Consider the following 27,878-nt stretch of genomic DNA (forward strand, 5'->3'; position numbering starts at 1 on the left):
GACTCAGATCAGTGGCTCCTGGGTAAAATGGCTTTTTGAGAACTGCCCAGCCTCCTGGCGGGAAAGAATAATGCAGCCCGGTTTTGAGAGAAGTGTTCCTGGCGGGGAATACAAATATGTGCATAGTTTTGCATTTTCAAAACGGGGCACTGTTTTGATATAAAAATGTTGCCACAGAAAATGCAAGTGCAAACCTTGGCAAGTACTTTTTCCAGGGGTAATTCTCAAAGGAATGTGCACATCTGTTTTCCCTTGGAGAATTAGTATAGAGTATGTGGGGAAAAAATAGCCATGGTCTTGGGCAGCTATTCCCAGAGTAAGTCAGCCCTGCTTGTTGCAAGGGAAGATGTCTATATGAGAGACAGTTCTGAACACGCCCTTCTGGATGTGCGTTTTTACATTGCTGCGTACATAGGAATTATCTCTTTAAATTTTGCTATTAGATGAATCAAGTGAAACAGTTTATTATTTCAGGTTGAGTTAGTTTAAAAGCATTACATTTCAGCATGTTGTCACCATCATATCAGTCAGGTGTTTCTCTAGGTGCTTTTAGACTGCCATTCCTTTGCATCGAGATATTTTTATGCAATTTCTTTGGAAAAAAATTTTTTTTTAAATAACTTTCTCTTTATGTAATAGTATAAGACAAGTATCATTTAGGTGTTCTAATAACCCAAGAAAGGCACAGATCATTTTGTGTAAATATGAGGAAAACTGTCAGTTTCCATCCTGCTCTGTAATGTAAATGCAATGATGTAACACCATCTTGTTTAGATGATATTCCCACATAAGATATTGAAAGATATTGCTTTTTTGGGCCTTACTGATATTCCCTCTGACTTTCTACAAAATCCAGAAAGTGTTTTCTTGTATCCCAGCATTTATGACCAATGTCATCTTTGTCCCGGGTTATTTTCTCCATTGAGGGAATATCCCACAATCTGACACACCAACTCTATGCTTAGCGATAGTTTAATTTTTCTACTTGACAGCGGTTGGCGATCTGGCTGCAACCAGCATAAATGTCAATTTATTCTACAATGTATAGACTCCTATATCCAGCATTTCTAAAAGATATATCTCAGGAGCTATCAGCAATGCAGCAGTTTTCTACAATTCGACCTACAGCACAGAATCTGGTTGACGTATGTTCAGGTCGAGGGATAGAAATTTGACTTAACCAAAAAAGCTGTGGCTAAAAATGATCTCCCCAAAATATTCCTTTCTCTGGTAAATGTACAGAACTATCCACACTAGACTTATATTACACTTGCTTTCAGTTACGGAAAGTATGATAGTCCGTATATGAAAGCATACAAAGTCCATGATTCTTGGTTCCACAACAATAAATGATTTGCAGGAAATAGTCTGGTTTATGCAATTTGCATTTGGTCATTGTACCATGTTGTGATGCACTGTGATGGCGCCTGCTCCTTCAGCATTGACTGAAGGCCCTTAAACTTGCAGCTGGGAAAGTCCTGATGGTACCAGTCCTAACACAAGTTTAATGAACACAAAAGTTGCAGTTACACTAATGTGGGTTTTTTTGCATCCTTCACTTCCCAGAGCATAGTGAGAGAGGTGTCGACATCTGAAACAGAAGATGCTAACAAGATTATGGCAGCAATTTTCTATTCAATAAGTTTAACTCAGCAAGGCCTACAGGGAGTGGAGCTTGGAACTCTCCTTATCAAAAGAGTTGTTAAGGAGCTGCAGGTAGGTGCAGAGAATTACCTTCAAAGTAATCCCATTCCTGTAATCTTTTTTTTTTTATTTATTCTATCTATTTATTTATTTATGTTTTACTATTTTGCACTTATGCCCTTCTCAGTTCCCTAGCCTATTGCCGCTTGTTGTCCATCCAGTAAGCGAGAAATGTACTTTTGAATCTGTAAATATTTTGCAGAGATTTTCAGGCTAGACTTTTAGAAAACATCCCATATGAAGACCCGTAAGTAGGTTGTGGTCCCTTTTAGAGTTTGTTGTTAGCTAGGATAGATTTTCATCATCTTGGTTAGTCGTCATTTTATTAACCTCTTTTATGTACAGAGTTGCTCTTGCTTTTAATGCTCTGTTCCCCATCTTGGATTACGATATAAAGGCTTTAGAGGGAGAATATAAATGATAGATAAATGAAATGGGGGGCGTCAGACGTTATAATGTGGCGCAGACTTCCTGCTGCCGTACGCATTTCCCAGTCATGCAGCACTGCCGTGCTAGGTTTTCTATGACTCATGATGTCACCCATGCAGCGCTGTGTGTTGAGATGTGCATTGTGACAAATAGAAGAAAAATCATCTTACCTTGACCCTGCTGTCTCTTCTCGCCCTCTTGAGCTTGCTCTGTATTACACCTGACCATGTGGTTTTAAAAAAAATTTTTTTATACTGTTTAAGTGAGCAAAGGCTCAGCTAGTGCAAGTTGCCCAGAATGGCTGAAAATGGCTTATTTTGTGGATTTATAATGTTTCAGGTCGGTTTCTTATCTGAGTGAACCATCTTAAAACACATTTTAGATTATTTTAAAGCCAGATTCAGTTGGTTTATAATGAAAACTACTGCAGTTTGTAGGGGGATGGCAGTATTAAGCCATCTACCCTGGTCACTGATATTGGGATATTCAGGGTGCTGGTATCACTCCAGCTTCATCTTAAGGGATGCTTAGCTTGCTCACATCATCACCTGCCAAGTTAAATTACCTTGGACTCTGCTCCATTTGCCGGGAACTGTTCCCAGAGATATTAATGTGCTTCAGTTAGTGCCAGGTATTCTGCTAAATAATAAAGAAATCTGTAGAGAATAAGCAGATTGCAGTATTGATGGAGAGAGAGAGAAAACACTATATATTTTTTTTTGTTACTCTTTCTGCTCCTTCATGATTTCTTGACCAGTTCCTACCATCTAACTTGGCTTCTCCACTTTTTAATTGCCTACGAAAATGGCGCTGTCATGATGTGAATGCTCTGGAGAGCGAGCGCCAATGAGGGTGTGGGATGTTAGGAGCAGAGTGTGAATCAGGACTTGGCATGTAAGAAACATGATTCTTCTTCCGACCCACGTTTTCACCTGTGCTGTTAAGACATTTTATTTCCTCTTTTTTGTGCCTCTGGAACTGTGTTTTTGAACATCACTGAGTGTGTTCCTGATATTTTATGATATTTTAACCTTTTTACTTTTCTTTTTTTTTTTTCCCCTCTGACCTGCAGTGGATCTCTCTTGTCACCCTCCGAATGATTTTCATATAATGCTTTGTATTTGGCATCAGGCATGGTCCAAGCAAGCTAAAATTCTTAAACATGACTTTGAACTATGTTGCAGGAATTACAGTGACTAATTCAATTTCTGGTCCTCTAATTGTTTCGGTCATTCCTTTTCCAATTGCAGAGCATGGCGTGTGCTGGTTTGAGCTTCACCGCCATTCTTTGCCCTCTCTTCCCCTATCTATTAATCACATTTAGACAGTGCATATTTTGTGGATGCAGAGCAAGGTTATTTTTGTGTTCTGGAGATGTGAATTGAGATCTGTAAAAAAACATTTCTTGCTTTCTGGGTTTTTTTTTTTGTTGCTGCCGTTTCATCAAAATACTTTACCAAGTGATGAGATTAAAGAACTACTTTTCACAGGGCTTTGACTGCTCTAAATAGCTGTCACTGAATGTTACAGAAAACCCGTCTGCTTTAAAAAACATTTTTTTCACAACACTTAGGGAAAGCATGTAGAGGCTTGATGTTGGCAATGCTTTCCAACATAGATTTGTAGAAGGATGTGGGTTGGTTGTAATGAGGTTTCTGGGGTTTTTTTGGGGGAGGGGGAGGGGAATGATTGCTGTGAGGGAGATTTGTTGGCGTGGATGGGGCTGTGTGTATTTGTTAATGATGTTTGTATGGGAGGTGTATGTTTGGTTATAAGATGTGTGCATGTGGGAGAGTGTTAGGGCTTTGAATAGTGTGGATGTCTGGGGAGATGTGTGCATCTGCCTAAATGAATGCGTCTCATGTATGCGTTTGTGTAGGGTGTGGTTTTTTTGGGGTATGGTTGTATTTGTAGGTGGTGGGTCGGGGACATTGCGGGAGTGTCTGTATCTGGGAAGTTGTGAATGGTGTGTGTGTGGGATGATTGTCAGCGTTTTGATGAGTTGTGTGGTGTTATGTATAAGGAGTTTGTAGGCTTTTTGGGGTATGGCCGTGTGGTGGTGGGGAAGGGATGTGTGAATTGAGAAGCTTTCACTCCTTTTCCCTGTCTCTGTGGGGTAGGTTCGGGTATGTGTGGTGGGTGTGAATGTTCGTGGTGGATGGAGGGACAGGGTGGGTGGGTGGGCAGTGGACAGTTTGATGGCCTGGCTATGTGGTTGGGGCTATGGAGTGAGTGACTTGCAAGTGTGGGGAAAGTGGTTTAAAAAGTAACTTTTGGTGCCTTCTTTCATTAGCTGCTTCACTTATGTCTCCCTCTCTAATCTGCCTGTGTTGCTCTGGGCCGGGGACTTTTTGAATGGAGCACTGGTCAGCATTTCAACAGTTCAGATGACCGCTAGCAGTTTAACATAGAAAGCAATAAGGATTTTTTTTACCTGATAGAACGCAATGGGGATTAATGTTTTTGAGTCTTTGATCTCTGAACATACTGACCGATGTTTCTGGCTTTCAAACTCATCCGAGATATTCATTTTTCCTTCCTGCCTGCCAAATTTAGTGAATTTCCATTCCATTTTTTTGAGGAGTTGTTGTGCTGACAGACAGATGGATGAATGGGTAGATATTGATCTTTTTTATGTAATTCTTTTCAATATTGCATATGTTGGATAGTAAAATAGAATAATATAAAGGCATGTGTGTGTATATGTCCTTCTGGGTTAAGCATGAAAGTCAGTAAAGAAAAATATACCTTGTGTCCTAGCTTATTGTCATATCCTTCAAATAATGAGTTGGAATTAGCTGCAGATGCAGTGGAAATATATAAAGCATATCTCTAATTAGACCTATTTAATCCAAATTCAACTTCTGCTCTGTATGTTGCATGCATTACAAAAAAAATATCCCCAGCCAGTTTGTTCACCACTACAGACGCCCAGACCTAAGAATAAGTTGTACATGGATTGAACTGGTCCGATGGCTTTGTGTGTGCTGACAGTGACAGGAGAAGCAGGCTTGAATGGTCTTCTTGAAATGTCAAACTCCAGAGGGAGTGTTGTAGGGGAAGACCATAGAGCACACAGGATGTACAACCAAATAGAAATGATTCAGGTTCACAGATCCAAAGAAGTTGCTTTCTTCTCATTTATGTACCTAACTATATGTGAAAATTCTTTTGATGTTTGAGATCTGTTTCATCCTGAAATATTCCTGTTTGAAGTGGCATAGGAGCTATTTATTCGGTATGCTTGGAGGTTTCAATGAAAGACAGCACCTTGGAGCAGAGTTTGAAAAATCCACTGCAGTATTTTCTCAGCGGTATCTTGGGCCCCGATCAGGAGCTCGGCAGGAGGAGGGCTCTGTTTTTGGCGCCTGTTAAGGGACTGGGAAGATTAGAGAGATGGCTGCAGCAAGAGGAGGAGGAGAGAGAGTCAGGAGGTAGGGAAAGGGGTAGGTACTAGAGGAAGGGAGAGAGGATTGCATGGGCGTGCTGTGGAGGTGAGGGTGTGTACTCCTCAGGGAACAAATGCAGACCCTATCGGGACGATACACTAAAGCGCGGCCATGGTTACCCGGTTTTTAACCCGCTTTGGACGCGTGTTTTGCATGCGTAAGGCGTACCCGCGATTCAGTATCTGTTTTTTTGTTGTTTTTTTTAATTTATATTTTATTAAATTTCAAATATGTTCACAAAGATACACCTTGCTTAAGTAACATGATGCAATTTCATAACCAAACAAGAAATCATCAAATTTTCAATAAAGAAACATAATAGCTTTCATCCTAAGTATCCGTTAGACCCCAAGCATTGGGGGTGGAGACTATCAAGGAGATACTAACAAAAAAATACATTATAGGAAACAGCCTAGCAGGAAACTTTACAGCTACATTCACCTATTATGTCATTTCAATGATTCCACTTGCTGTTCCCTGTTTCCTTGAGTCAATACATTTTCTTAACTGTTCTGATGCTGTAAACACAAAATTATCTCCTCTTATTTTCACTAAACATTTTGCAGGATATCTTAAATAAAAAGAAGCCCCAATATTCAGGGTTTCTTGTCTTAATACTAGAAATCCTTTTCTTCTTTCCTGAGTGATCTTAGATAGATCCGGAAATATTCTTATTGGCTGTCCCATGAATGGATTGTTTGCTCTTCTAAAATACTTCTTCATGACTGCACTGAGATCTGTTTCAGTCAAAAAAGTGACCAATAATGTAGCTCTTTCTATAATTTCATAATGAGATGACTCAAGGTAATCTGTGAGGTTTTCAAGATCCATGGGTTGTATTTGCACTTGAGGCTTTGCGCCAGATGGCAAAAAGTAAACCTTATCCATAGGGGGGTTTTGATCAGGGGTATATTCTAATATTTCCAAGAGGTATCTCCTCAATGTAACACGAGGTAATTCCCCCACCACTTTGGGAAAGTTTAAAAAGTGTCTCAATCTGTTCTCCACATATTCGACCCTTCTACTCAGGATGTCTCCATCCTGAATAAGGGAGCTCTGCACATTTTTGATTACCTTTAGATCTTCTTCCATTCTAGAGAATTTTTCCTGATTTTCTTTGATTTGTTCTTTATTATTATTTGAGATTGTTTCCATTTGCTGAGATAAAGTTGATATCTTCCTTGAACAGTCATTCACAGCGTTACCCATATTCTTTAATAAATCCCAAATGGACTCGAGGGTTATTGTCACTGGTTTAGGAATCATAGTAAAGGTTGGCTGAAAATTATTCAGCATCTCACCTTCGCCTCCAACAGCAGATGTTTCCTCAGCCGGGGTCCTGTCCCTCTCTCCGGTTGAAGATTCCAGCGTTCCTGGAGCGAGTTCAATCCCTGCATTCGCTCCCTCGGATACCAAACCAGAAACTACCGTTCCGGGGCTCTGGCTGGTCAGCTTCTGCTGGTGTCCTCGCTCCTGTGGTGGAGGTCTGACGTCTGGGCTCAGGGAAACGTCTTCCGAGGTCGAAGGTAACTCTCCTCTGCTCCCTTCGACTGTCGGACCTCCTGGCCCTTTCATTGTAGCCGTCTCCAAGCACTGCTGGATAGTTTGCTGCCCGGTAAGAATGGGGGGTCCCGAGGGATAGATCTTTGTTTTCCCCTTCCTTTTCGCTGGCATAGCAGAGAATCTATGAGGCAAATTTTAGAAGAAACAGGAACGCGAGCAGAGCAGTGCTAGAGTCCCGCCGCCATCTTGGCTCCACCCCCAGTATCTGCTTTTATGTGTCCTTACCGCTTGCCGAAAAGGATGCTTATCCATTTCCGCCCGCCGCATGTATATGACATGTTAACGATCGGATTAACTAATCCCTCCAATACAGTAACGTTCACCCAAATTATTGCCCTTTTAACCAGCTTATTTACCGTGTCTTTAACCTGAATATTTACCGCCTACCCTGTCCCTGGCGTTAGATGGGAGCAGCGCCAGGCTAGGGTTAAACTGTACGTCTCTGAGGCTCCGGACATGGACGCCTCTATGGACACTGGAGAGATGGGCGTCCGCTAGTCGTCCTAAGGCTCCGGGGTCCAGCGGAGACACGGACGCGTCTACAGACGCCTATACAGAGCCTCCTGCGTCTAGAATAAGGCTGTAGTAGATGCTGAAATAAGAACGCATAGCTGAGTTGAGAATACAAACTTGAGAATACACAGTGTTGCAGATCCATGTATATACTGTTAAATAATTTTTATGTGCTGCCAGTCAAACTGTACACCAGAGAATCCACAGTGTGGCATATCCATGTATGTACTGGGAAACTTGGACGTCCGGCCGGGTGCTCAAGGCAGTGGGGCCTATAGGCGGGAAGGTCCCCGAATGGAAGCCGCGACCTCGGACATCCAAGGTCGCGGCGTCCGTTCATGGACCTTCCCGCCTGTATCCGGGCATCCATGATCGGAGGCACCGCTGCCTTGAGCGCCCGGCCGGACGTCCAAGGTCGCGGCTTGGACGTCCGGCTGGACGTCTACCTTTCTACAGACCCCGCTGCTCAAGGCAGCGGGGTCTGTAGAAAAGAACCATCCACTTACCTGGTGGAATGACATTTCAAATGACAGGTACCAGCGCACCCTGGATACTGTATAGGCGCTGTATACCGCTCTATACAGTAAAATGGATTGCGAATGCCTACCGCTTCATTGATGCGCTTTGGACGCTGCTTGGATTTGTGACTAATTCGAATACTGAATCGAGCGGCTTGTGAACCAAGATGTGCGTGCGGCAAACGAGCGGGCGCCCGGCACTGCTGCACTTTTTCTTACGCGTCCTTACTGTATCGGCCCGTATGTTTTCCTGCTGCCCTCCTATCAAATTAATAGTTGTGGGTGGGGAGGTGGGGAAAACGGCAGTGGTAGTACATGGCAACTGTATTTCACCCCTGAGATGGCAACAGTTTAACTCCTGGAGGAATTTTTCAAACCCTGCTTTAAGGTATTGGATGACTCTGTGATCTGCAGTGCCTTGTAAAAGTCTTCACAGCCATGTACATGTTTTACAGTCTGCTGTCTAAAATGTACCAATCACAATGCATTAAAGTAGAAGTGTGAGCCATTGATCTATACTGCATTCTCTCCACTTTCATTATGAGAGAGCAATTAAGGAAATATTCCAGAAGCAAATTCAAATTGGCTCTGGTTCAAAAAATTTCCATAAGGCCATAATAAGTTAGAGCTCACCTGCATTTAATTACAGTAGCAGAACTGATTCCAATGAAGAATCAAGCCAATTCATTTTACAGAGTGAATTTGAAGCAAAAGTCAAATCATGCTGAACAAGGAGCTGCTGAAAGAACTCTAGGGTAGCGTTATTCAGAGGTACGGCTGGAAGAACGTTTTAGTGTTTGAATATTCCTTGGGGCACTGTCAGGTCCATCATTATAAAATAGAATTTTTTGGCACCACCAAGACTCTGCCATGAACCAACCGGCCATCCTTCCAAATTCAGTAACTGTGGGGTAAGGAAACTGCTGCAGAAGGTCACATTGAGGCCTAAGACTAAAAGAACTTCAGAGTCTCTGACTGGGACTGGTGATGATTTTGATTGTTCAACAATTATTCCACAAACATGGCCTGTATGGAGGGAGGCATGAAGGAAGCCGCTGCTGAAGAAAAACCTGCGTAGCACTGGCAAGAAACACTCGGGAACACTGCGTGCATGTGGGAGAAGGTTTTATGATCTGATGAGACCTAAGAGAAACTTCTGGGCCTTCGTGCAGTGTAAAGCAAACCGCGTGTTGCCCTGCTGACAGCTTCCCTATAGTAAAGCACGATGGTGGCAGGGCACAGGCAGATCCTGGGGCTGGGGGTAAGATTCACCTTTCAGCAGGACGACCATCCCAAGCACAAAGCCAAAGCAATGATGGAGTGACTCGGCCAGTAAAAAAGTGAATGTCCTGACTTTAGTAGAAAATCCCCAGACCACCCCAGCCAACCTGAAAGCGCCTGAGCTGTTCTGCCGAGAACAGTGGGCGAAACCGGCACCATTCCTCCGAGCCAAAGTTGGAGAACGCTGACCCTGAGCAACTCATGGCTGCTCTGGCTGCAAAAGGGGCTTCCACCAAGTGTGGAGTCAAGGGGTGTGAAGACTTATGCAGACGAGATCCTTTTTTTGTTTTTTTTATTCTTAGCATTTCAATAATTTTTCTTTCATGATAGTGCAAAGCGTGCATGTACATCAGTGAAACAAACTCCTAGCTTAATGCATTTTGATTTATATTTTTTGGACTGCAGAATGTGAAAAAACAGACAGAACCCCATTTAAGGTAGACCTAAAGTCCGCTCAGTAGGTACCGCTGTGAACACTGCCTTTGCAGGTGGCTCCCGGCCCTGACCCCCAGGAATGAGTCCGCATGAGCCACCAGACCAACCCTTGAGGTATTTTCAGTTTTAATTTGTGGAAAGTAAGCTTTCTTAAAAAAAAAAACCCCAAAAAAACCCAACAAAAAAACCACAAAACCAAATAAAGCTTGAAGGGCAACCAAATATTTTAAGAGCATTGGTTATCCCCCTCCCTGCAGTCACTTACCGTGAGCTGGAAAACAGCATGTCTTAAGTATTGTTCCATCCTTCCTTGTATAACACTGCTGGTAACTGATTCCTCCAGTACAGTGCTAATCAGAAGCCATGGACCACAGCCTCGCAGAACTAGGTAAGCTACTCGTCCACCAGCAATCGGAAGAACAAGCCTGAATAAAAGATGTTCAACCTTACTTAAAACTCTAAAGAATAAAATAAGTGGCCATGGCAGTCAGCAGTAGAAAAGGGTAAACTGTTCGCACTGTAAAATAGCACTTAAAAAAAAAGGAACTTAGTAAATTTAGTCCCACAATACTTTTTTTGTACACTTTTTCCCCTTTTGAAGCTTTTCCAGAAGCTGCAAGGTATTAAATCTGTGCCCGAGAGATGTGCCGTTTCAAAATTGGTCAAGTACACTGGCTTAGAGGCCTTTTACGCTCTCTTTTTTGCCCTACTTGTGCCCGAAATTGAAATATGTTCATCCAGATGTTTTTTTCTCTTGTTTAAGAAATGGTTGAAAGCGTGTCGGCTAAATCCTCTACAAGCAATTATTTCATTAGAACTGCTGTGGTTATGAGAGATAAAACATCCCCCGTCTGCTGCTGCTGCTTCACTGACCACCGCGCAACCTGAATTCAGTGTAATGAAGACCAGAAGGATCGAAATGGTGTGAATCAGCCGGAGGAGGAAAATTTATGACCACAGGAGCAAGGTGTCGGCTCGCCTGCAGGATTTAGAAAAAGTAGATGTGGCAAAGCTTAGTCTTTCACATTAAGAACAAATGGCTTTCTCATGGAGAGCGTACAGGAGATTCATTAAACTTATCAGAGTTGTATCCCTTATATTATCTTGAGGTTGACTTACAACAATGAATGAAGAGTCCTGCCAGCCTCACTTACTTTAAATAAATGGCTGAACACTGAATTGCTGAAGGAGTAGTTATTAGTCTATATTTAAAAAAGCCAGCACCTTGAAAAAGGATACACTTTAGGGTAGAGCTGCTCAGATAAGCTGTGGTTTTTATTGGACATCGTCTGTTTAGATTTTTATTTTTCTCAAATTGAATATGCTGAATAATAGGCAATCCCAGACCAGGTACCCCTTCCAAAAAAACCCCAAACAAACAAACAAAAAAACCCTGCACTGTGAAATGACCGCTTTCGTTTTCTGCATCACAAGTATCTTCTGCAAGGCACTGCCAGCATGCTTCCTTATGGTGGGAGAGAGGCGAAGCAGAGTCAAAGAGAATACTCCATCCGTTTATAAGATTGGAGAATAGAGGGTTCCATTCAATAATATGGAAAACAAAGGGCCTCTGTTATGGGCTGTTGCTAATGGAACGTTACTTTGCAGTTCATTTTTGGGAGAAGAGAGAGAAATAAAAAAAGAAAAGAAATACCCCCCCCCCCCAAACTCTCCAAATGAAATTGCTCAAAGAGTGGATCATAAAGACACAATTTGATTGCATTTTTTTTTGGGGGGGTGGAAGTAAAATATATCCTAAAATTCCCAAATCTGGGATAGTTCTCATATCTTAATACCAGCAAAAAGCCTCTTTTGTAGCATCTGGAGCAAAATAAAAGAAAAAACCCCCCCAAACAGTGTTTCATGTAGCTGACATTAGGATTAGAAACACATTTATCAGGTACTCACATAATTATAGAAGGCATGTTTGCCCAGCACATGCGTGTGCTCAGAAGGGGCCAAGCATTCTCAACAGGGACCAGAGAAAATCCTTGTCCGAAAAAGAGGCAGCACTGCAGCCTGAGTTTTCAGGTGTTCTCAAGCTGGCCTGCTGTAGTCTGGAGCTTGCACGTGGATGAGCAAAGGCAAGCCAAGCTCGGCACCAAAGGCCAGTCAGTCGCCGCATCGCTCCAAATAGTTGCTGGGCCTCTTACTAAAAGCCTTGCTAAAAAGTCAGAACAAAGTCGCAGAGAGCAACTCTGCTCGTCAGTGGTTGAACCTTTGTTTTCCAAATTCACAGGTAGTACCAACATGACAAAAAAAAAAAAAGGCACCGAAGAAACCTACATCAGAATCAAAGCACGTGAAAGATAACTATTTTAAATGTAACTAAACGCATGCTTATCCAGTAGAATCAATAGGACTTGCCAACAAAACCAATCCCACTTCATCAATCATTTTGGAAAGTGGTCCCAAGCTACAACCTTGCTCATTTCATTCAGCTCCTATAAGAGCCTGGAATGTTTGTATGTGGGGCATATAAATTAATCATTGTGTTGGTCAATGAAATAATTTTCTTTTATCAAACTGGGAAAGGATTTTGTCCCCAGCACTTTTAGTAATCTGAATACTGTCAAACACAAATTAAGGCAGTTATAAAAACCACACCAGCAGCAACTCTTCATTCAAATTGATTGGCAATAGCCAATTCAAATTATGGATTTTTTACTCCTTAAAAAGAGCAAAATAGATTTTCACTAAATGCCAGGTTTTTCTAACCACTGTGCAGAAACCAGCCATGCATTTCAATGCAACTGCTTCCGGGCAAGGTTTTAACACTGATCCTTTGTTTGAGCCAGGCAGTGGGGTTAACAGAGCCTTCTCACAGGTACAGGCAGCCACTCTATCCCTCGGCTGCCATTTCACAGATGTTGAAAGCTACCAGCAGTCTGCAGTCTTTCAAGATCTCGGTTATTTAAGTGACAGACGTTGTCGTACCATTTGCCATCCAAACGTGTAGCTTTCATTTAAGCGCTGTGAATCTCAACTTTCTGGAAATATAAATTATTAGTGTGACAAACAGGTCCTAAGATGCTGCAGTCTGAAGACAGCAGGCTACAGCGGAAAATACTCCAAAAGAGGTTTGAATGTGAGAGGCCCTGGAAGCTTCCTGCCAATGAGATGAGACAGTAGAAATACCTAAAGAAAATGTGGAATAATGAAAGAGAAGGCTTTTTTTTTTGTTTGTTCTCTCAACCAGTTAAGTGTGCGAGAGAAGGCTGCTCAGATGGAGCTGGTACGTGTCGGGCCTGTAAAACCAGACTCTTCGGACGCGGCGTGGTTGTGCGACGTGGTTGCACATGGCAGGGAGTTGCCATCCTTGGGAGGGGGAGGGGCTTGAGGCCCCTTCATACCGTGCACTGCTCTCATCCTTGGCTTCATAAATTTGCCCGTTATCCCTCCCCTAAATTAAATAGGAGGCTAATAGCGAAAAGATCTGTTTTTAAGGAAGACAAAAAAAAATAGTGTTTTGTTGAGCTGCATGCAAGAAAACCATTAATGTTTTGAACTTCTGAATACAAATGTCAACATTGGCTTTAACTGATCTGTACTTGTTGCCCTTTTGTTTGGATTTTGGATATGACCCATTTCCATCAGTGACAGTCTTCGGGGAGCCATTATATAGAATGATGGCCTCTTCTAGTTTCCCAGTTCTGTTCCATGCTCTTAGTATGCTTTAGGCTTTGCAAGAACCTCCTCTGGGTAAACAAAAATAGCTACAACTCCCTTGAGATGTCCTCTCAGCGAACAGGTTGCTGTTTGGTCTGTCTTCCTACCAGCAATATTTGATTTTCCCTCCCCAGAGTTCTGTTTGCTTTCTGGAACACAGAGCTGAACAGAGAAGCAACTTCAGTACTTCAAATGGTAGAACAGGAGCATAAGCAATCATTTTTGTATAAATACTGGTATTCACGAATCATTCTGCGTTCAGTAATGCCAGTCACAATGCAGATAAGTACTCTGAAAGCTTCTCAGTTGGTTAACACTATAGGTGCTATTTTGTACTATTTGCATGCATGTTAGTGTTACTGCCAGTTCCCCAACGGTAATATAAATATGCATTCAAATAACCTTTAAAAAAATGTTACTGGTCTCATGGAGTAACACTAGATTCACTGTTAATGTAGTCCACCTAATGCAGTGTTACCATAATAATTTCTTACATACCGGACAAAGGTGAACCGGTAGATGTGGTGTATTTGGATTTTCAGAAGGTGTTTGACAAAGTCCCGCATGAGAGGCTGCTAAGAAAACTAAAAATTCATGGGATGGGAGGTGATGTCCTTTTGTGGAATGCAAGTTAGTTAAAAGACAGGAAACAGAATAGGATTAAGTGGTCTGTTTTCACAGTGGAAAAAGGTAAACAGTGGAGTGCCTCAGGGATCTGTACTTGGACCAGTGCTTTTTAATATATTTATAAATGATCTGGAAAGGGGTACAACAAGTGAAGTGATCAAATTTGCAGATGACACAAAATTATGCAGAGTAGTTAAATCTCAAGCAGATTGTGATGAATTGCAGGAGGACCTTGTGAGACTGGAAGATTGGGCTTCCAAATGGCAGATGAAATTTGTGAACAAGTGCCAAGTGAAGCATATAGGGAAAAATAACCCTTGCTGTAGTTACACGATGTTAGGTTCCATATTAGGAGCTACCACCCAGGAAAGAGATCTAAGCATCATAGTGAAATTGTCCGCTTCATGTGGTGTAGTGATCAAAAAAGCAAACAATGTTAGGAATTATTAGGAAGGGAATGGTTAATAAAATGGAGGATGTCATAATACCTCTGTATCGCTCCATGGTGAGACCGCACCTTGAATACTGTGTTCATTTCTAGTCACTACATCTCAAAAAGGATATAGCTGCACTGGAGAAAGTACAGAAAAGGGCAACCAAAATAAGGGTCATGGAACAGCTCCCCTATGAGGAAAGGCTAAAGAAGTTAGGGGTGTTCAGTTTGGAGAAGACGACTGAGGGGGGATATGATAGAAGTCTACAAAATCATGAAAGGACTCAAGCAAGTTAATGTAAAATAGGTTATTTACTCCACCAGATAATAGAAGGAACAGGGGGCACGCCATGAAGTCAGCAAGTAGCTCATTTAAAAAAAAATTGAAGAAAATTCTCTTTCACTCAGCGCATAGTTAAGCTCTGGAATTCATTGCCAGAGGATGTGGTTACAGCAGTTAGTGTAACTGGGTTAAAAAAAGATTTGAATAAGTTCCTAGAGGATAAATCCATGAACTGCTATGATGGTAATTAATAAGCAATAGTGGCTTGTGATCTAATGTTTGGGTACTTGCCAAACATGACTTGGATCAGCCACTGTTGGAAACAGGATACTGGGCTTGATGGGACCCTTGGTCTGACCCAGTATAGCATATGGTATGTTTTGTTCTTATGTAATGGTGTCCAAAGCCTAGTACAACATAACATCTAGTGTCTCCTCTGTGATCTCTCCCCCTGCAAACGCAGACAGTGCTATCCAGGCCTTCCCTCATTTTATCCCATTCCCTCCTCTGAGCTTTAGTAGTAGCTTCTAGGCCTGCATTTCCTCTTCACCTCTTCCCCCCCCCCCCCCCCCCCCCCCCCCACAAAAAAAACAAAAGAAATACCACAGTGTCCTACAGGCCCTTATACCTCTCTCCCTGAACTTCAAAAAGTAGCATTCAGGCTCCCATCCATCCCAGATTCTCACTCGCCTCTCCGAAGATTCTGCAGATTCTTCACTAGTGGGAGCGAGCCAGTGTCCCTCCCACGGGCAACCGCTGATCCACAGACCCTCCTCCCTGCGCCAGGGCCTTTATGTTCTGTGTTGTGACTGGTCATGCTTCTCAGGGCTTTTATGACAAAAGCAGCAGGGGACAATGCAGAACACAGTGGCGTTAAAATACTCCTGTTCCTTTTACTGCCACTGCAGTCTGCACGTCCTGCACTAGAACTGGCAGGTAATACGTGCGACTCACTGCTTCCTAGCACTTGTATCCTGTATGACTTTATCCTTGCGCCTCTTTCAGTGCACTGCCCTCCGGCTGTCCTAGTACTATGCCACTTGGGTTTCTCTACGAAAAAGGTAGTGTGGCTTAATCCGCAAGGACTAGAAACAGACTCCAAAATATGAGGGTTTTCTTTTCAGAGAGAGAAAAATATAAAGAAGAATAGGAATCTGAACTTTTTTTTTTTTTTTTTAAATTAAATTTGACTCAGAAAAATTTTGCAAACACTGTGCTTGGATGGGAATGATTTCCCTGGAGAGCGATCCATATTTTGGGTTTTTCTTTTAAACCAAAAGCTGCAGCAGCCAGTCTTGCATATGAAGGCTGTCGATGACTTTCTTGCCTCTGGCTTAGAATTTCTTTAATCTTGGTGAAAGGTAGCGAGTCTGCGTGGTTCCTCCTGTCTAAGTGGCAAAGGACTTCTGTGTCCGGGAGTAACACATCATACGCTGTTAGGCAGGGAGATGACTTATTTGAAAAACAAGCCTGAAATCCTTTTGTAACGTTTGCAAAGGACAGGTATAAGAATTCTCAGAAGAATGTAATGGACAAATATTAAAACAGCCGTATCCTAAAATGAGACTGTGCAGCTGCATGGCGGTGCATAACAGCAGTGCAATAAGACAGAGAAACTAACTCACAAATGTTGGCTGCTGCTTCAGAGACCGCGATAATATTCCTTATTTTCACTACTTTGAAGTCTTCTGCAGACTTGTAGAAGTAATTTAATGTGGCTTATTTGTTTCCATCTTCATTGAACTGTTGATTTAAATCAAGGCATGGGAGAAAATTGCAAGCCTAGTACTATTGGCCTGTGTTTTGTACACAGGCTTCTATTTATTTTCTCCCATTTCCCTTCTCTTGCTGTCTGCATACTATCTCCGCAATGTGTTTGCTATAAAAGGCTTTTTCTTTTGTTTTTCACTTTCCACCAAGATTGCTAACTGCGGGTAGTGATGGATTTAGTGGTCTCTCTTCCCTGCCCTCAGTCTGGGCTAACTCCAGGTGGAGAGTTTTGAGTCTCCTTAGGTAGCATTAACCACTGACATCCAGTCCTTTTATAGCTCTTATCCCATGGGATAATATACTCCTTGTCTTTGACAGATCAAAGCCACCAAGTCTCCTGAACATCTTGATCCTGAGTGCTCGCATTCAATGTGCATTTGTTGGTACATACAAGGGCCTTTGTCCAGCTCTATATCTCATTTGCCTATGGAAGAGGGTTCCATGGCTCCCATGTTGCTTACCTAACAAATTTGGTTGTGTCTTCATTATTAAGATGATTGTTGAAGCAAGTGGAGTGTAAAGTGGTACATAGCCTCTACCAGAAAGGGCAACTATAGCTAAGCTCTTTTATAAGAACATAAGAAGTGGCCATACTGGATCAGACCAAGGGTCCATCGAGCCCAGTATCCTATTTCCAACAGTGACCAATCCAGGCTACAAGTACCCAAAATATTAAGTAGATCCCATGCTACTAATGCCAGCCACAAGCAGTGGCTGTTCCATATTGATGCACAAAATACCTTTACCTAATAATGTTCTGCACTGTATTATAGTCCTGAAAAAAATAATTATGAAAAAAACATGGTAGGAGAAGGGTCCAGGAGATATTTAGGTCAGAACCTGGGGCTCATCGGTTCTCCTGGTGTATCTCCTTTTCATAAACAGAAGTGCATAGAAGTTCACTTGGTAACACAGATACCCGTCTGTTTTGCTACAGTGATTTTCACAGCTGAAACCTTTCCGGACTTTGCTAGTGCTTGGATAGTGAAAGTATGTGCCTATGTCCTCTTGAAAAATGGATGTAAAGTACCCGTGGAGTTTGTCCCACTCTGGACAGTTTGAAAATTGCTCCTTAACTGTGCAAATACTAGTTAACCTGGCATGAGTGTAGTGCTCAGAGTATTTTTCAATATACATTTCATGATTGTGATTTTTAGTCCACTTTTATTCAAGAAAATGTAGCGAGATCTTTGCATCATAAAGTACAAAATTGCATATTTGCAAATATTCAGGCAGTGCAGTTAATAACTAATTTCATTAGTATCTCACTGTTGTAACTTTAGATGAAAACTGAAGCAGGAAGAAATACATTTAAAATTACCAGGATTCAGTTTCCCATGAGTGAGAGAGAGAGAGAGCGATGCAGAACCCAAGGGATGGGAAGATGAGAGCTAGAGCAGCATTTTTCAAGCCCAGGGCACACCTACATTAACAACCAGCCTTCACTTAGCAGGCCGTGTGGACATGGTGAGGATTAACAAGGCTATAAAAAAGCTAGGGAAGCACCAGTCTCTCTCTTCCAGATTTTAAACAAAGGGAGAGAGGGGGTAGAGAAGCACATGACGGGGAAGATGAGAAGATGCTGTGTATAGAGTGTGCACTGCACAAAGCAGATCCTAGCTAACTGTGCTCTGCATGCTGCCCATTAATTTCCACACTCCCGGCCTCATGCTGTAGCTAGGAAAGAGAGGCATGCATGATTACATCCGTTCTCAGAAAGGAGCTAATACATGTGCAGGAGCCATCGCTGGTGTCTCTTCTTGTTATTGCGAGGTGCTGATAGAAGATCACAGTCCATTGTGATTTCTTTTTTTCCATGGCTCACCTGAACGGGTCTGAAGTCACACTCGGGCTGCTTTTCTGTGCAACCTCCGACTTAATATCATGGCGATATTAAGTCGGAGGTCCCGAAGGGTAAAAAAAAAAAAAAAATTTTGAAGTCGGCCGGCGTCTGTCGGGCCGAAAACCGGACGCTCAATTTTGCCGGCGTCCGGTTTCCGAGCCCGTGGCTGTCAGCGGGCTCGAGAACTGACGCCGGCAAAATTGAGCGTTGGCTGTCAAACCCGCTGACAGCCACCACTCCGGGCCAAAAGGAGGCGCTAGGGACGCGCTAGTGTTCCTAGCGCCTCCTTTTGCCCGTTTCTACCGCCGGACCTAATTTAAATACTGAAATCGCGCGCACAGGCCACTCGCCTGCTCTCCCGCGGACTTTACTGGTTGGGAAACAGTGAGCTAGACAAATCACTGCATTTGCAGCAAGAGAGCTCCTGGCTCTTTTGAAACCACCACCTCGAGTCCACTGTAGATGTAGGTTACCCAAGCAAGCGAACAAATAGAACATAAAGCAGGCCAGAGGACAAGGAGACAAGAGTGTGCATAGCAGGAAATAGGAATAGTGAAACCATTAAAGAGAGTAATGCTAGCAGTGGAACACTTCTAGGTGCCCGAAGGTTGTGTGCATGCTTTAAATCCAGCAAATGAGCCTTTTAGTTATTTTGTTGCTGTGTGTGTATTTAATCTGCTGAAGGGGTTTTCTGAAGGATTTTTCTCATTCATGTCATACTCTTGTTAAGATTCTTAGTTTCTGGGCACTGCTTATTATTTTTTCAGCTTATCCACCAGGGTAAGAGAGGTGAGGTTATTTGTATAAATAAGGACTTTTTTTTTCCTACTTCAGAATTTTGTTTTGACTGTAGTATTTCCTGCGCCAAACTGAAGTCTGAGAATGTGGGGTGTTGCCACCTGACATTTGTCTCATGTGTACAGTCTCTTCCCCTCTAGTTGAACCCCGCTGGCCTTGATACGGTAAATAACTCTAACCCTGCAGCATGCTCAGTCTTGATACATACATGGGCACATCTGTAAAAAGCAGTGGTGCCTTCGTCACCTCATGGGCTTAATGGAATGGATCCTGCACCATTTTTGTAGCCCACCTCTGGGTTGCCTTTGCTATGTTCCCCTGGAGATACGACCTTTGAAAACTGAGCATCGTATTCCAAGTAGCATTGCACAAATGAGAGATATATGTGTGTATGTAGTATGTATATGTATGTATGTGTGTGTGTGTATGTATATATATATATGTGTGTGTGTGTATATCGTCAGAGAACCCTAAAATACGGTAAGTAACACCACTAATGTTTTAAATGATTTGAAAGATGCTTAATGTTGCAAGCTTTATTACACAATGGCAAAGAATATCAAAACAATTCAAAAAAATAATTCAAAAAATAAAATTGGCACAATAACACACACATATTTATCAATTGCCCTAGTCAATCATTCCTTATTCACACCGCTTCTAAACTCTGTAGTGTTATGTATTTATAACATGTATAGATATAGACACGAAACATTATCAAAATATATACAGAGTGCTTGTAATGAAACAATGACACACTTGCAATAGAGCTGGACTTCAAGAAAGATACTTTGTGAATTGCAAATGAGTCACATGGAAGATACCTTCTTTAAAAAGGGGATACAGTTGAATCACAGTCCACAAGAAAGGCAACAGGAGAGGCCACGGGGGCCGCCACAGTGGTGTACCAAGGGGCGGTGGGGGGCCAGTGCCTTTGGGCACAGGGCCAGTGCCTTTGGGCACAGGGCCATAGCGGGCACCAGTGGATCCCATCAACAGGAAGACAGGCTGTGCGGCTGCCGGTGGACCTCATCCCACCGGCGGTAGAGCAAAGGCGTGTGCTTGTCCTATCCTGTGTGCCAGCCGCTGTTCCCACTAAGCTGCGTATATGCATGGCAGCGCACAGTAGGAGGATCAGGGCGCCCACCAAAGCCTGAAGAAACCTCCAAATCTCCAGTTGCTGCTTCTCCTTCCTGCCTGCGCAGTCCCGAAAGAAAAACGCTGCCAGAGCCACGCAGCAAGGAAGGAGGAGGAGCATCGGCTCACGTGTAGAAAAAGAGCAGAGTCTGTGGCAGGGCCTCTGCGGATCTCACCTCGAGGAGGCCTGCCACGAAGCCCAACCCGCTGCGACCTGCGGGAGTCCCTGTAGAGTGTGTGTGTTTTGAGAGTTAGTTGAAACATTGTGCGAGAGAGTGAGTTGATAGACTGTGTGTGGGAGTAAGAGCCTGTATGTTCAGAGAGACAGCATGTGAGAGCCTTCTGTATGCGTGTGTGAGAGCCTGTGTGTGAGACAGCACGTGAAAGAGAGAGCCAGTGTGTGTGTATGAGAGAAACAGCATGTGAGAGTGAGAACCGTGTGTGTGACAGCATGTGGGGATGAGAGCCTGAGTGTGTGTTTGAGGGAGAAAGGGAAGAAGACAGGTGGAGAGAGAAGAAACAGAAAAAGAGACCATGTAAAGGGAATTGACAAAAGACCAAGAAAGGGAACAATGGGAAAAAAGCCTGTGACCAATGAATTAGAAAACTAAGATCAGACAGCAAAGGTTAAATAAATAAATAAATAAATAAATAAATAATTGAATTTTTAGTGATTGGCATATGTTATCTTTGGGAATGTGCAAGAGTAGCACTTTCTCAATGCTGTCCTCGTGATGCATGAGGTCAGCATGGAGAAAGTGGAAACCCACAAATTTTTAATACTGTGGGGCTGTACAGAGGAGGCAGCAGAACAGACTTCAGTGCTAGCAGTAGCGACTGGCACTTCCCCAATAGCCATGCAGCAGCAGTGACAGAGGCAGCAGAGCAACGAGATACTCTGAGGCTGCTGGCAAAAGAAAGAGGGGGGGTCTGCCTTCAGTGTGTGCAAGTGTATGAATGGGAGTCTGCCCGTAGAGGGGTGTGTGGGAATGAAAGGGTTTCTGCCTGGAGATCTGTGCGTTTGTGAGAATGAATTTTTGCATTCCTGGGTGGGTGGAGGGTTGATGTGAGAAAATGGGGGCCTGCTTGGGGTTTTGTGTATGTGACAATGAATGGGAGCTTGCCTGGGTATATGTGTATGTGAAGGAGCCAGTGAGAGTGAAAGTGTGTGTGTGTAGGAGAGAATCCAGGGGAGTAAGAGTTTGTGGGTGGGGAGGAGAGAGAGCCTGTGGATGAGGGTGTGTCAGTGAGAGGGAGAGGTTGTGGATGTGTATAAGAGAATGTATGTGTGTGTATGTGATGGTAAATGTGTGAGAGAGAATGGACGTGAATATCTCTGAGAGAGGATAAAGTTTGCCCTCCTAACCCCCTAATCCTTGACAATCTCAGGGTGACTAGAAATAGAGTTCCTAGGTATGGACACCAGGGGCTTTATAAAATCCTTATTAGTTTTAATTATTGGGTGTTATTTAATGTGTCTGCTGTTTAGAAATATTTTATTAGTGCTTGGAAAAGTTTGAAAAAATGTATATGACTTTAATAGATGTTATTTTATTCGTCAGTTTTGAAATATTTTTTTAATCAGTATGGTTTTATGTTTCTTGGTTTTATTGTTTGTTTTATGAGGAATGGTGACTCTGGTTTTCCATTGTTACACACAGAGTCTGGCTTCTTGGGGTTTCCATTTCAGTTTTTGTCTAATTTGTGATCCTTTATTCTGTATTTGGTGAAGGTCTGTCTCTGCTCTGTGTGTAAGACCATGATGAGAGATTCAGTAGGGATCTATACAATTGGGTTTGCTTTGTTTCCCCAGTAGGTGGTGTATTGGTATTCTGGGACCCAGTGTAATAGTTACCTCTGCTTTTTCACAGGTAGGGTTATTGTTGTTTGAGTCCTTGGTGTTATTACTGTTATGTTACAATGGGATTGCAGTATAGATTTTGAGTACCTTTTTTGCGGGGTTTTGTGTTAGTTCACAATGAGCCTGGCAGTGGAAGGTGTTTGTGCTGCTGTTACTGTGAGGTGACACCAGAATTTGAAAATATCTTTTAGTATGATGAGCTGTAAGGGAAACATCCAAGCTCCATTGTTTGGGGGAATTTCAGTGGATGCACAGAGTTACAGAACTGGAGGTGCAGGATTTATATTGACATTCTGTCCCTTCCTATAAATTCCAGTCTTCACTCTCACAGCCGTATAGAATTAGTTGAATGAGGCTATCAAATAATTTTAATAGTAGTTTTACTAGAAGTGTGAACACTAGACAGCTTTTTAAAATTACACCGAAGACTCTTGGGACTTTCTTATTGAGATTTTTTTTATAGACAATTTTAAAGGAGGGGGCCATGCTATGGAGGTGCTTGTGATATGAGGAAATGTCATTTTGGCTTGCCCCCCTCCCTGAAAAAAAATGTCTTCTGTCTAGAGACATCACTGATTTTCTATGATCTTAAGCATTAGTACATTAAGGATGGGGGAGGGGGAGTGCTGGAGGGGCACACAAATGCATTGGCCCCCGGGTGCTGGAGACCCTCTGTGCGACTGGACTGCTGGTAGAGCCTAACCCATCTGCAGCCGAAGAAGGAGAGAGGCCACCGGCGGAATGGAAGCCAACTCACTAGTGGCTCACTGGCTTAAAATGAGGGGCCGGTGTTCCCGTGGGGGCGCGTGCCCTGTGCACAACTTTACTGGCGGGCACACACAGCTTCTGGTGGGCCATGGTGGAACTCATCCCCTCACAGCCTGATGACAACAGGTAGCCATGTGTCTGAGTGAGTGGCAGTCTGTGAGACCCTATGTCTGTGTGAGAGTATGTATGCCTGTGAATGTGTCTGAGAGAGCCTGTGTATGTGTGTGAATTTGTGTGAGAATCTATGTGCCTGTGTGAGAGCCTGTGTGTATGTGAGCCTCTGCCTGTGTGAGAGCCTGTGTGCTTGTGTGTGTTTGTGTGCCTGTGAGAGCCTGTGTTTCAATATAGGCTCTCACAGGCATGCACAAACATAGACATAATATGTCCGTGAGGGCGAGGGAGCAGTGCCTGTGTATGTGTGAGAGAATGAATGTATTATTGTGCATGTGAGAGAGACAATAACATTTTTGTGGTCTTACCTCCCCCAATCCGCGACGATCTCAGGGTGACTAGAAATCAAAAGATCCCAGGTGTGGAGAGCAGGAAAATTTTTAATCTTTATTAGTTTTAATTATTGGGTGTAATTTGATGTTTCTGCTCTTTTGTAATATTTCATTTTTAGGGGAATAAAACATTTTTAAATTATTGGAATTTGTATTCATCAGATGTTTTGAAATATTTTATTGGTGTTTGGGAAATTTTCGATATTTTATTCATTAACTGGTTTGAGATTCTTTTTATGAATATGATGTTAATATTGTGATTGTTTTATATTTCTTGATTTTATTATTTAATGTTTTATGAAGAATGGAAATGTTTGTTTTTCCATTGTTGCTCTGCATGTAGAGGCTGGCTTGTTGTGGGTTTCAGTTCAGTTCTTCGCAGCACATTGCTGTTTATACTTTCTGATCGCTCTATTCTGTACTTGGTGAGGGTCTGTCTGTGTTCTGCATATGTGACCGAGGTGAGGTATTTTGCTGGCATGTAATTTCTGTGAAGGGATCTATAGCAGCCTGGCTTCCTAATAAGAGATTTATTGGTGTTCTGGGGCCTGGTGTAATGTGTGCAGTGTTGCATTTCATAGATAAGGTTCTTAGGGCTGTTTTTGGTAGGGGAGATTTACTATATTTATTTATTATTTATTTATTTATTTAAGGTCTCTTTTATACCGACATCCGTTGACACATCGCATCGGTTTACAAAAAACAAAAACATTTGGGCGGAGCCCTTACATATAACAGCGGAACAAGATTAACTTTTGGGCGGGGCCCTTACATATAACCAATAGAGTACATTAAACAGGGGGGTGAAAACTAGATATAAATATAAATCAATATGAGTAAAACAACTATATACACAGATAGGAGAGTTCAAAGTACAAAAAACAGCAGGCAAATTCTTAGTCTTAAATCGAAGGCATTCATAGTCATAGCTCGAAGAGTATATATTATAGAGGAATTCTCTAAAGGGGAAATTCTAAGTGGTGGGGGGGGATATGGAGTAGGCTTGCTGGAAAAGCCAGGTTTTCAGTTTTTTTTTGAATTTGGGTGTATGTGTCTCTAGGCGTATATCATGGGGTAGGGAGTTCCATAAGGTGGGGCTGGCGAGGGAGAAAGCTCTGCTAATAGTAGAGGAGAGTTTGAAAGTTTTGATGGGTTGGGCACGAAGGGTCCCTTGAAGGGCTGTGCGGGTGGGTCTGTTGGAGGTGCGGGGGAGGAGGGGGGGTTGATCCAGTTGAGGTTGGAGTTTAACAGACTTTTATGAATGATGGAGAGTGCTTTATAAAGAATTCGTGATTTTATTGGGAGCCAATGTAGTTCTATGAGTGTGGGGGTAATATGGTCTCTTTTTCTTGTGTTTGACAGAATCCTAGCGGCGGCGTTTTGCAAAAGTTGTAAAGGCTTGGTATGTGTTGCAGGGATGCCGAGGAAGAGAGCGTTACAATAGTCTATTTTAGACAAAATGATAGACTGGAGAACTGTGCGGAAGTCGGAGAAATGAAGCAGGGGTCTGAGTTTTTTTATCGTTTGGAGCTTAAAGTAGCATTCCTTTAGGATGGATTTAATGAATGGTTTAAAGGTGAGATGATTGTCAATAAGGACACCTAGGTTGCGAGTGTGCGGGGGGAAAGTGGTAGATGAGTATGCAAAAGGAATGTCTGGGAGCGGATGCCTGTTAGATATGATTAATAGTTCAGTTTTGTTGGGATTTAGAGCTAGCTGCATGTCATTGAGGAGTTGGTTGATAGAGGAGAGACAGGATTCCCAGTTCTGTAGCGCAGTTTGTAGAGAGTCAGAGAATGGGAAAATGAGTTGCACATCGTCAGCATATATGAAATGCTTGATGTGAAGGTTAGTGAGAAGCGTGGTAAGGGGAAGCATGTATATATTAAAGAGGGTAGAAGAGAGAGAGGATCCTTGGGGCACACCTTGAGGGAGACTTAAATAAATAAATAAATAAACTTAAATAAATAAATAAACTTTATTTATTTATTTAACGTTTTTCTATACCGAACTTCATGACAAGCTTCATATCAGACCGGTTTACATCAAACTTAGGGATTAACTGAACATTACCATATAACAGGAAGGCCGAAGCGCAGTTACAAATAACAGGGAGAATGAACTTGGGGGCTAGAGTAGCCAGGAAATAAAGGACAGAAAAAAAACTGGAGGATGAGAACGTATGTCTATACAGTGGCTGGATCGGTCATTTAGCCTATTGGGCTGGGACTGAATGAAAAGTACTGTTGAAATGTTAGGCTTAAGGGAAGGCTTGGAGGAAAAGCCAAGTCTTGAGTTTTTTTCGGAAGGTTGTGATGGTAATTCTTTTTGTTCATGGCTTTCTGAGGGCCAGGCTCACACTCCTAATTCCATAGGAGCTCCAAATGTCTTTTTTTGCCGGGTTTTCTGGCTGGCGCCACAGGACTGCATGTACATATAATTTGCATGTTGTAAGTGATATTTTTGCCTCAGAAGACTGTACTTTTGAACGTTCTTTGTCATGTAAAATTTGTTATAAATTCATACTTAGTGTGTCTTTAAAATGTGCGGGTGGCGTGAGTGCCAGGCTGTAAGGTTTGCCTAGGGTATCTAATGCCCTTCCCTATCCATGGGTTTCTGAGGTGGGTGTGGGCATGTCAGTTTTTAAAAATATTGATTCCTGGAGGGAGCTGGGCTTTATTTGACAGGCCCAGGACAGAGACTGAATGAATTCGGAGGCGGTGGGTGGGGAAGCACAGTAATTGTTCACACAGGGCAGCAGAAAAGCTAGCACCGGCCCTGGGTTCATGCTTTTCATATGCCCCCTACACAATAGGATTCCTCCTCTTTAACCTTTCCTATGGGGCAGGGATAGGCAACTCCGATACATGGTTTTCAGGTCTATAGCGAGAGAGGCAGGAGATATATTAGCATGTACTGCCTCCATGGTATGCAAATTTCTCATGCATAGTTATTGTGGATGTCCTGAAAGCCAGATCTGCTTGTGGCACTTAAGGCCCTGTTATAGGGGAGCCAGTCAGTTTAATAGCTCACGGCATATTGTGATGCCATCAAGCATTTTCAAAGCTGCTTTTCCATTGGTTGGCACTGAGCAATCTGTAGGCTGCCCTTCCACTTGTTAGTGCCTGTGATCCAGCAAGGAAGCCTAGGCATTATGAGATATTCAGACATCTCCTTGTGCCTTTTTCTGCTGGTTTTATCTCTTCTGCACCACAGCATCCTTATCTGCTTTCCTTATCAAGATATGATTACCCTCTGATCTCTCTCTCTCTCTTGTTTGGTGGTCAGTATCTCGCCGCTTGTTGTGTACCCTTCTGGGCTTCTGTACCCCAAAAATTCAGCTCCCTGATACGTGACTGAACCCCATGATTCTGCTGTTGAATCGTTTTCTACCAACTAGGCTCACCAAGTTTATATTTCTTTTACATGAAATCCTACATGTTTGATCTGAAAATCTGAAGTCAGCTGAAGGTTACTTGATTTAAGATTCCCAAAGCAGCTGCAATTTAAGGCAAAACCTTTTGTTTTTTTTTACTTCCTTAGATTTCTCATTTTTGTCTGTATTTGCCCTGACTTGATTCATAACATTCCTTCCTGTCATTCTTTATAAGGGACCTCCGAAAATATTCAGGGTCACCCGGCTCTTTCACTGAGTCACTAAAAAGGAAGTGGAGGTTTTGCCCTGCACCCGGGTTGCTGTCCTTTGTAGCCGAGAACAGATGACACCGAGATCTAGAACGTATTTTGTGACGCAGAACTCTGGTCTTGACTCTGCTTCCAGCAGTACCTATGCACGAGCACTGGCAGCCCCGGGTGGAATGGTGGAAAGTGCTTTTGGTTGTTAAGTGAGTTTTCTTTGCCATAGGTAGGACACGCGGATCATTAATGGCGAGGAGGGTGCTGACCTGCCATGACTGATTGTGCTTTCTGGTGAAGCGGTGCTTTTGTGTGTGACAAGCCTCGTGATGATATTTTGCTTGCTCAGCTACTGCAAAGGGCGACAGTTTCAAATGATGCCTGGGTAATAAGAAAGAGGCTACAACCTTTGCTTAAACCACTTCCTCATTCCCTCTACCCCTCTTCCCACCCCCCATTTATCTGCTTAATGGTGTTATGTTTTTGACAACAAACTAAATTTTAATAGATCTCTACTAGTAGCCTTGGAAACACACACGTCAATTTGCCAGCGTTATAAATGTCTATGCCGTACTGCATCTATTTATTTTACCAGCTAAAAGTGGCTGTCTGGGATAAGCTGTTGTACTCGGATATTTATCAGATGTTGGATAGTCTG

General features: G+C 42.7%; 1 protein-coding gene across 1 annotated transcript in view; it reads left to right on the plus strand.

Moving 5' to 3' along the window:
* Positions 1-27,878, plus strand: part of MLYCD (malonyl-CoA decarboxylase) — a 133,017-nt gene that overhangs the window by 51,459 nt on the left and 53,680 nt on the right. Inside the window, exon 4 of the mRNA XM_029608115.1 lies at positions 1,567-1,716. Within this exon, the coding sequence (XP_029463975.1) occupies positions 1,567-1,716 (150 nt within the window). The remainder of the gene's footprint in view (positions 1-1,566; positions 1,717-27,878) is intronic.

The sequence above is a fragment of the Rhinatrema bivittatum genome, chromosome 7 (genome assembly GCF_901001135.1).
Source record: "Rhinatrema bivittatum chromosome 7, aRhiBiv1.1, whole genome shotgun sequence".
Classification (NCBI taxonomy): domain Eukaryota; kingdom Metazoa; phylum Chordata; class Amphibia; order Gymnophiona; family Rhinatrematidae; genus Rhinatrema; species Rhinatrema bivittatum.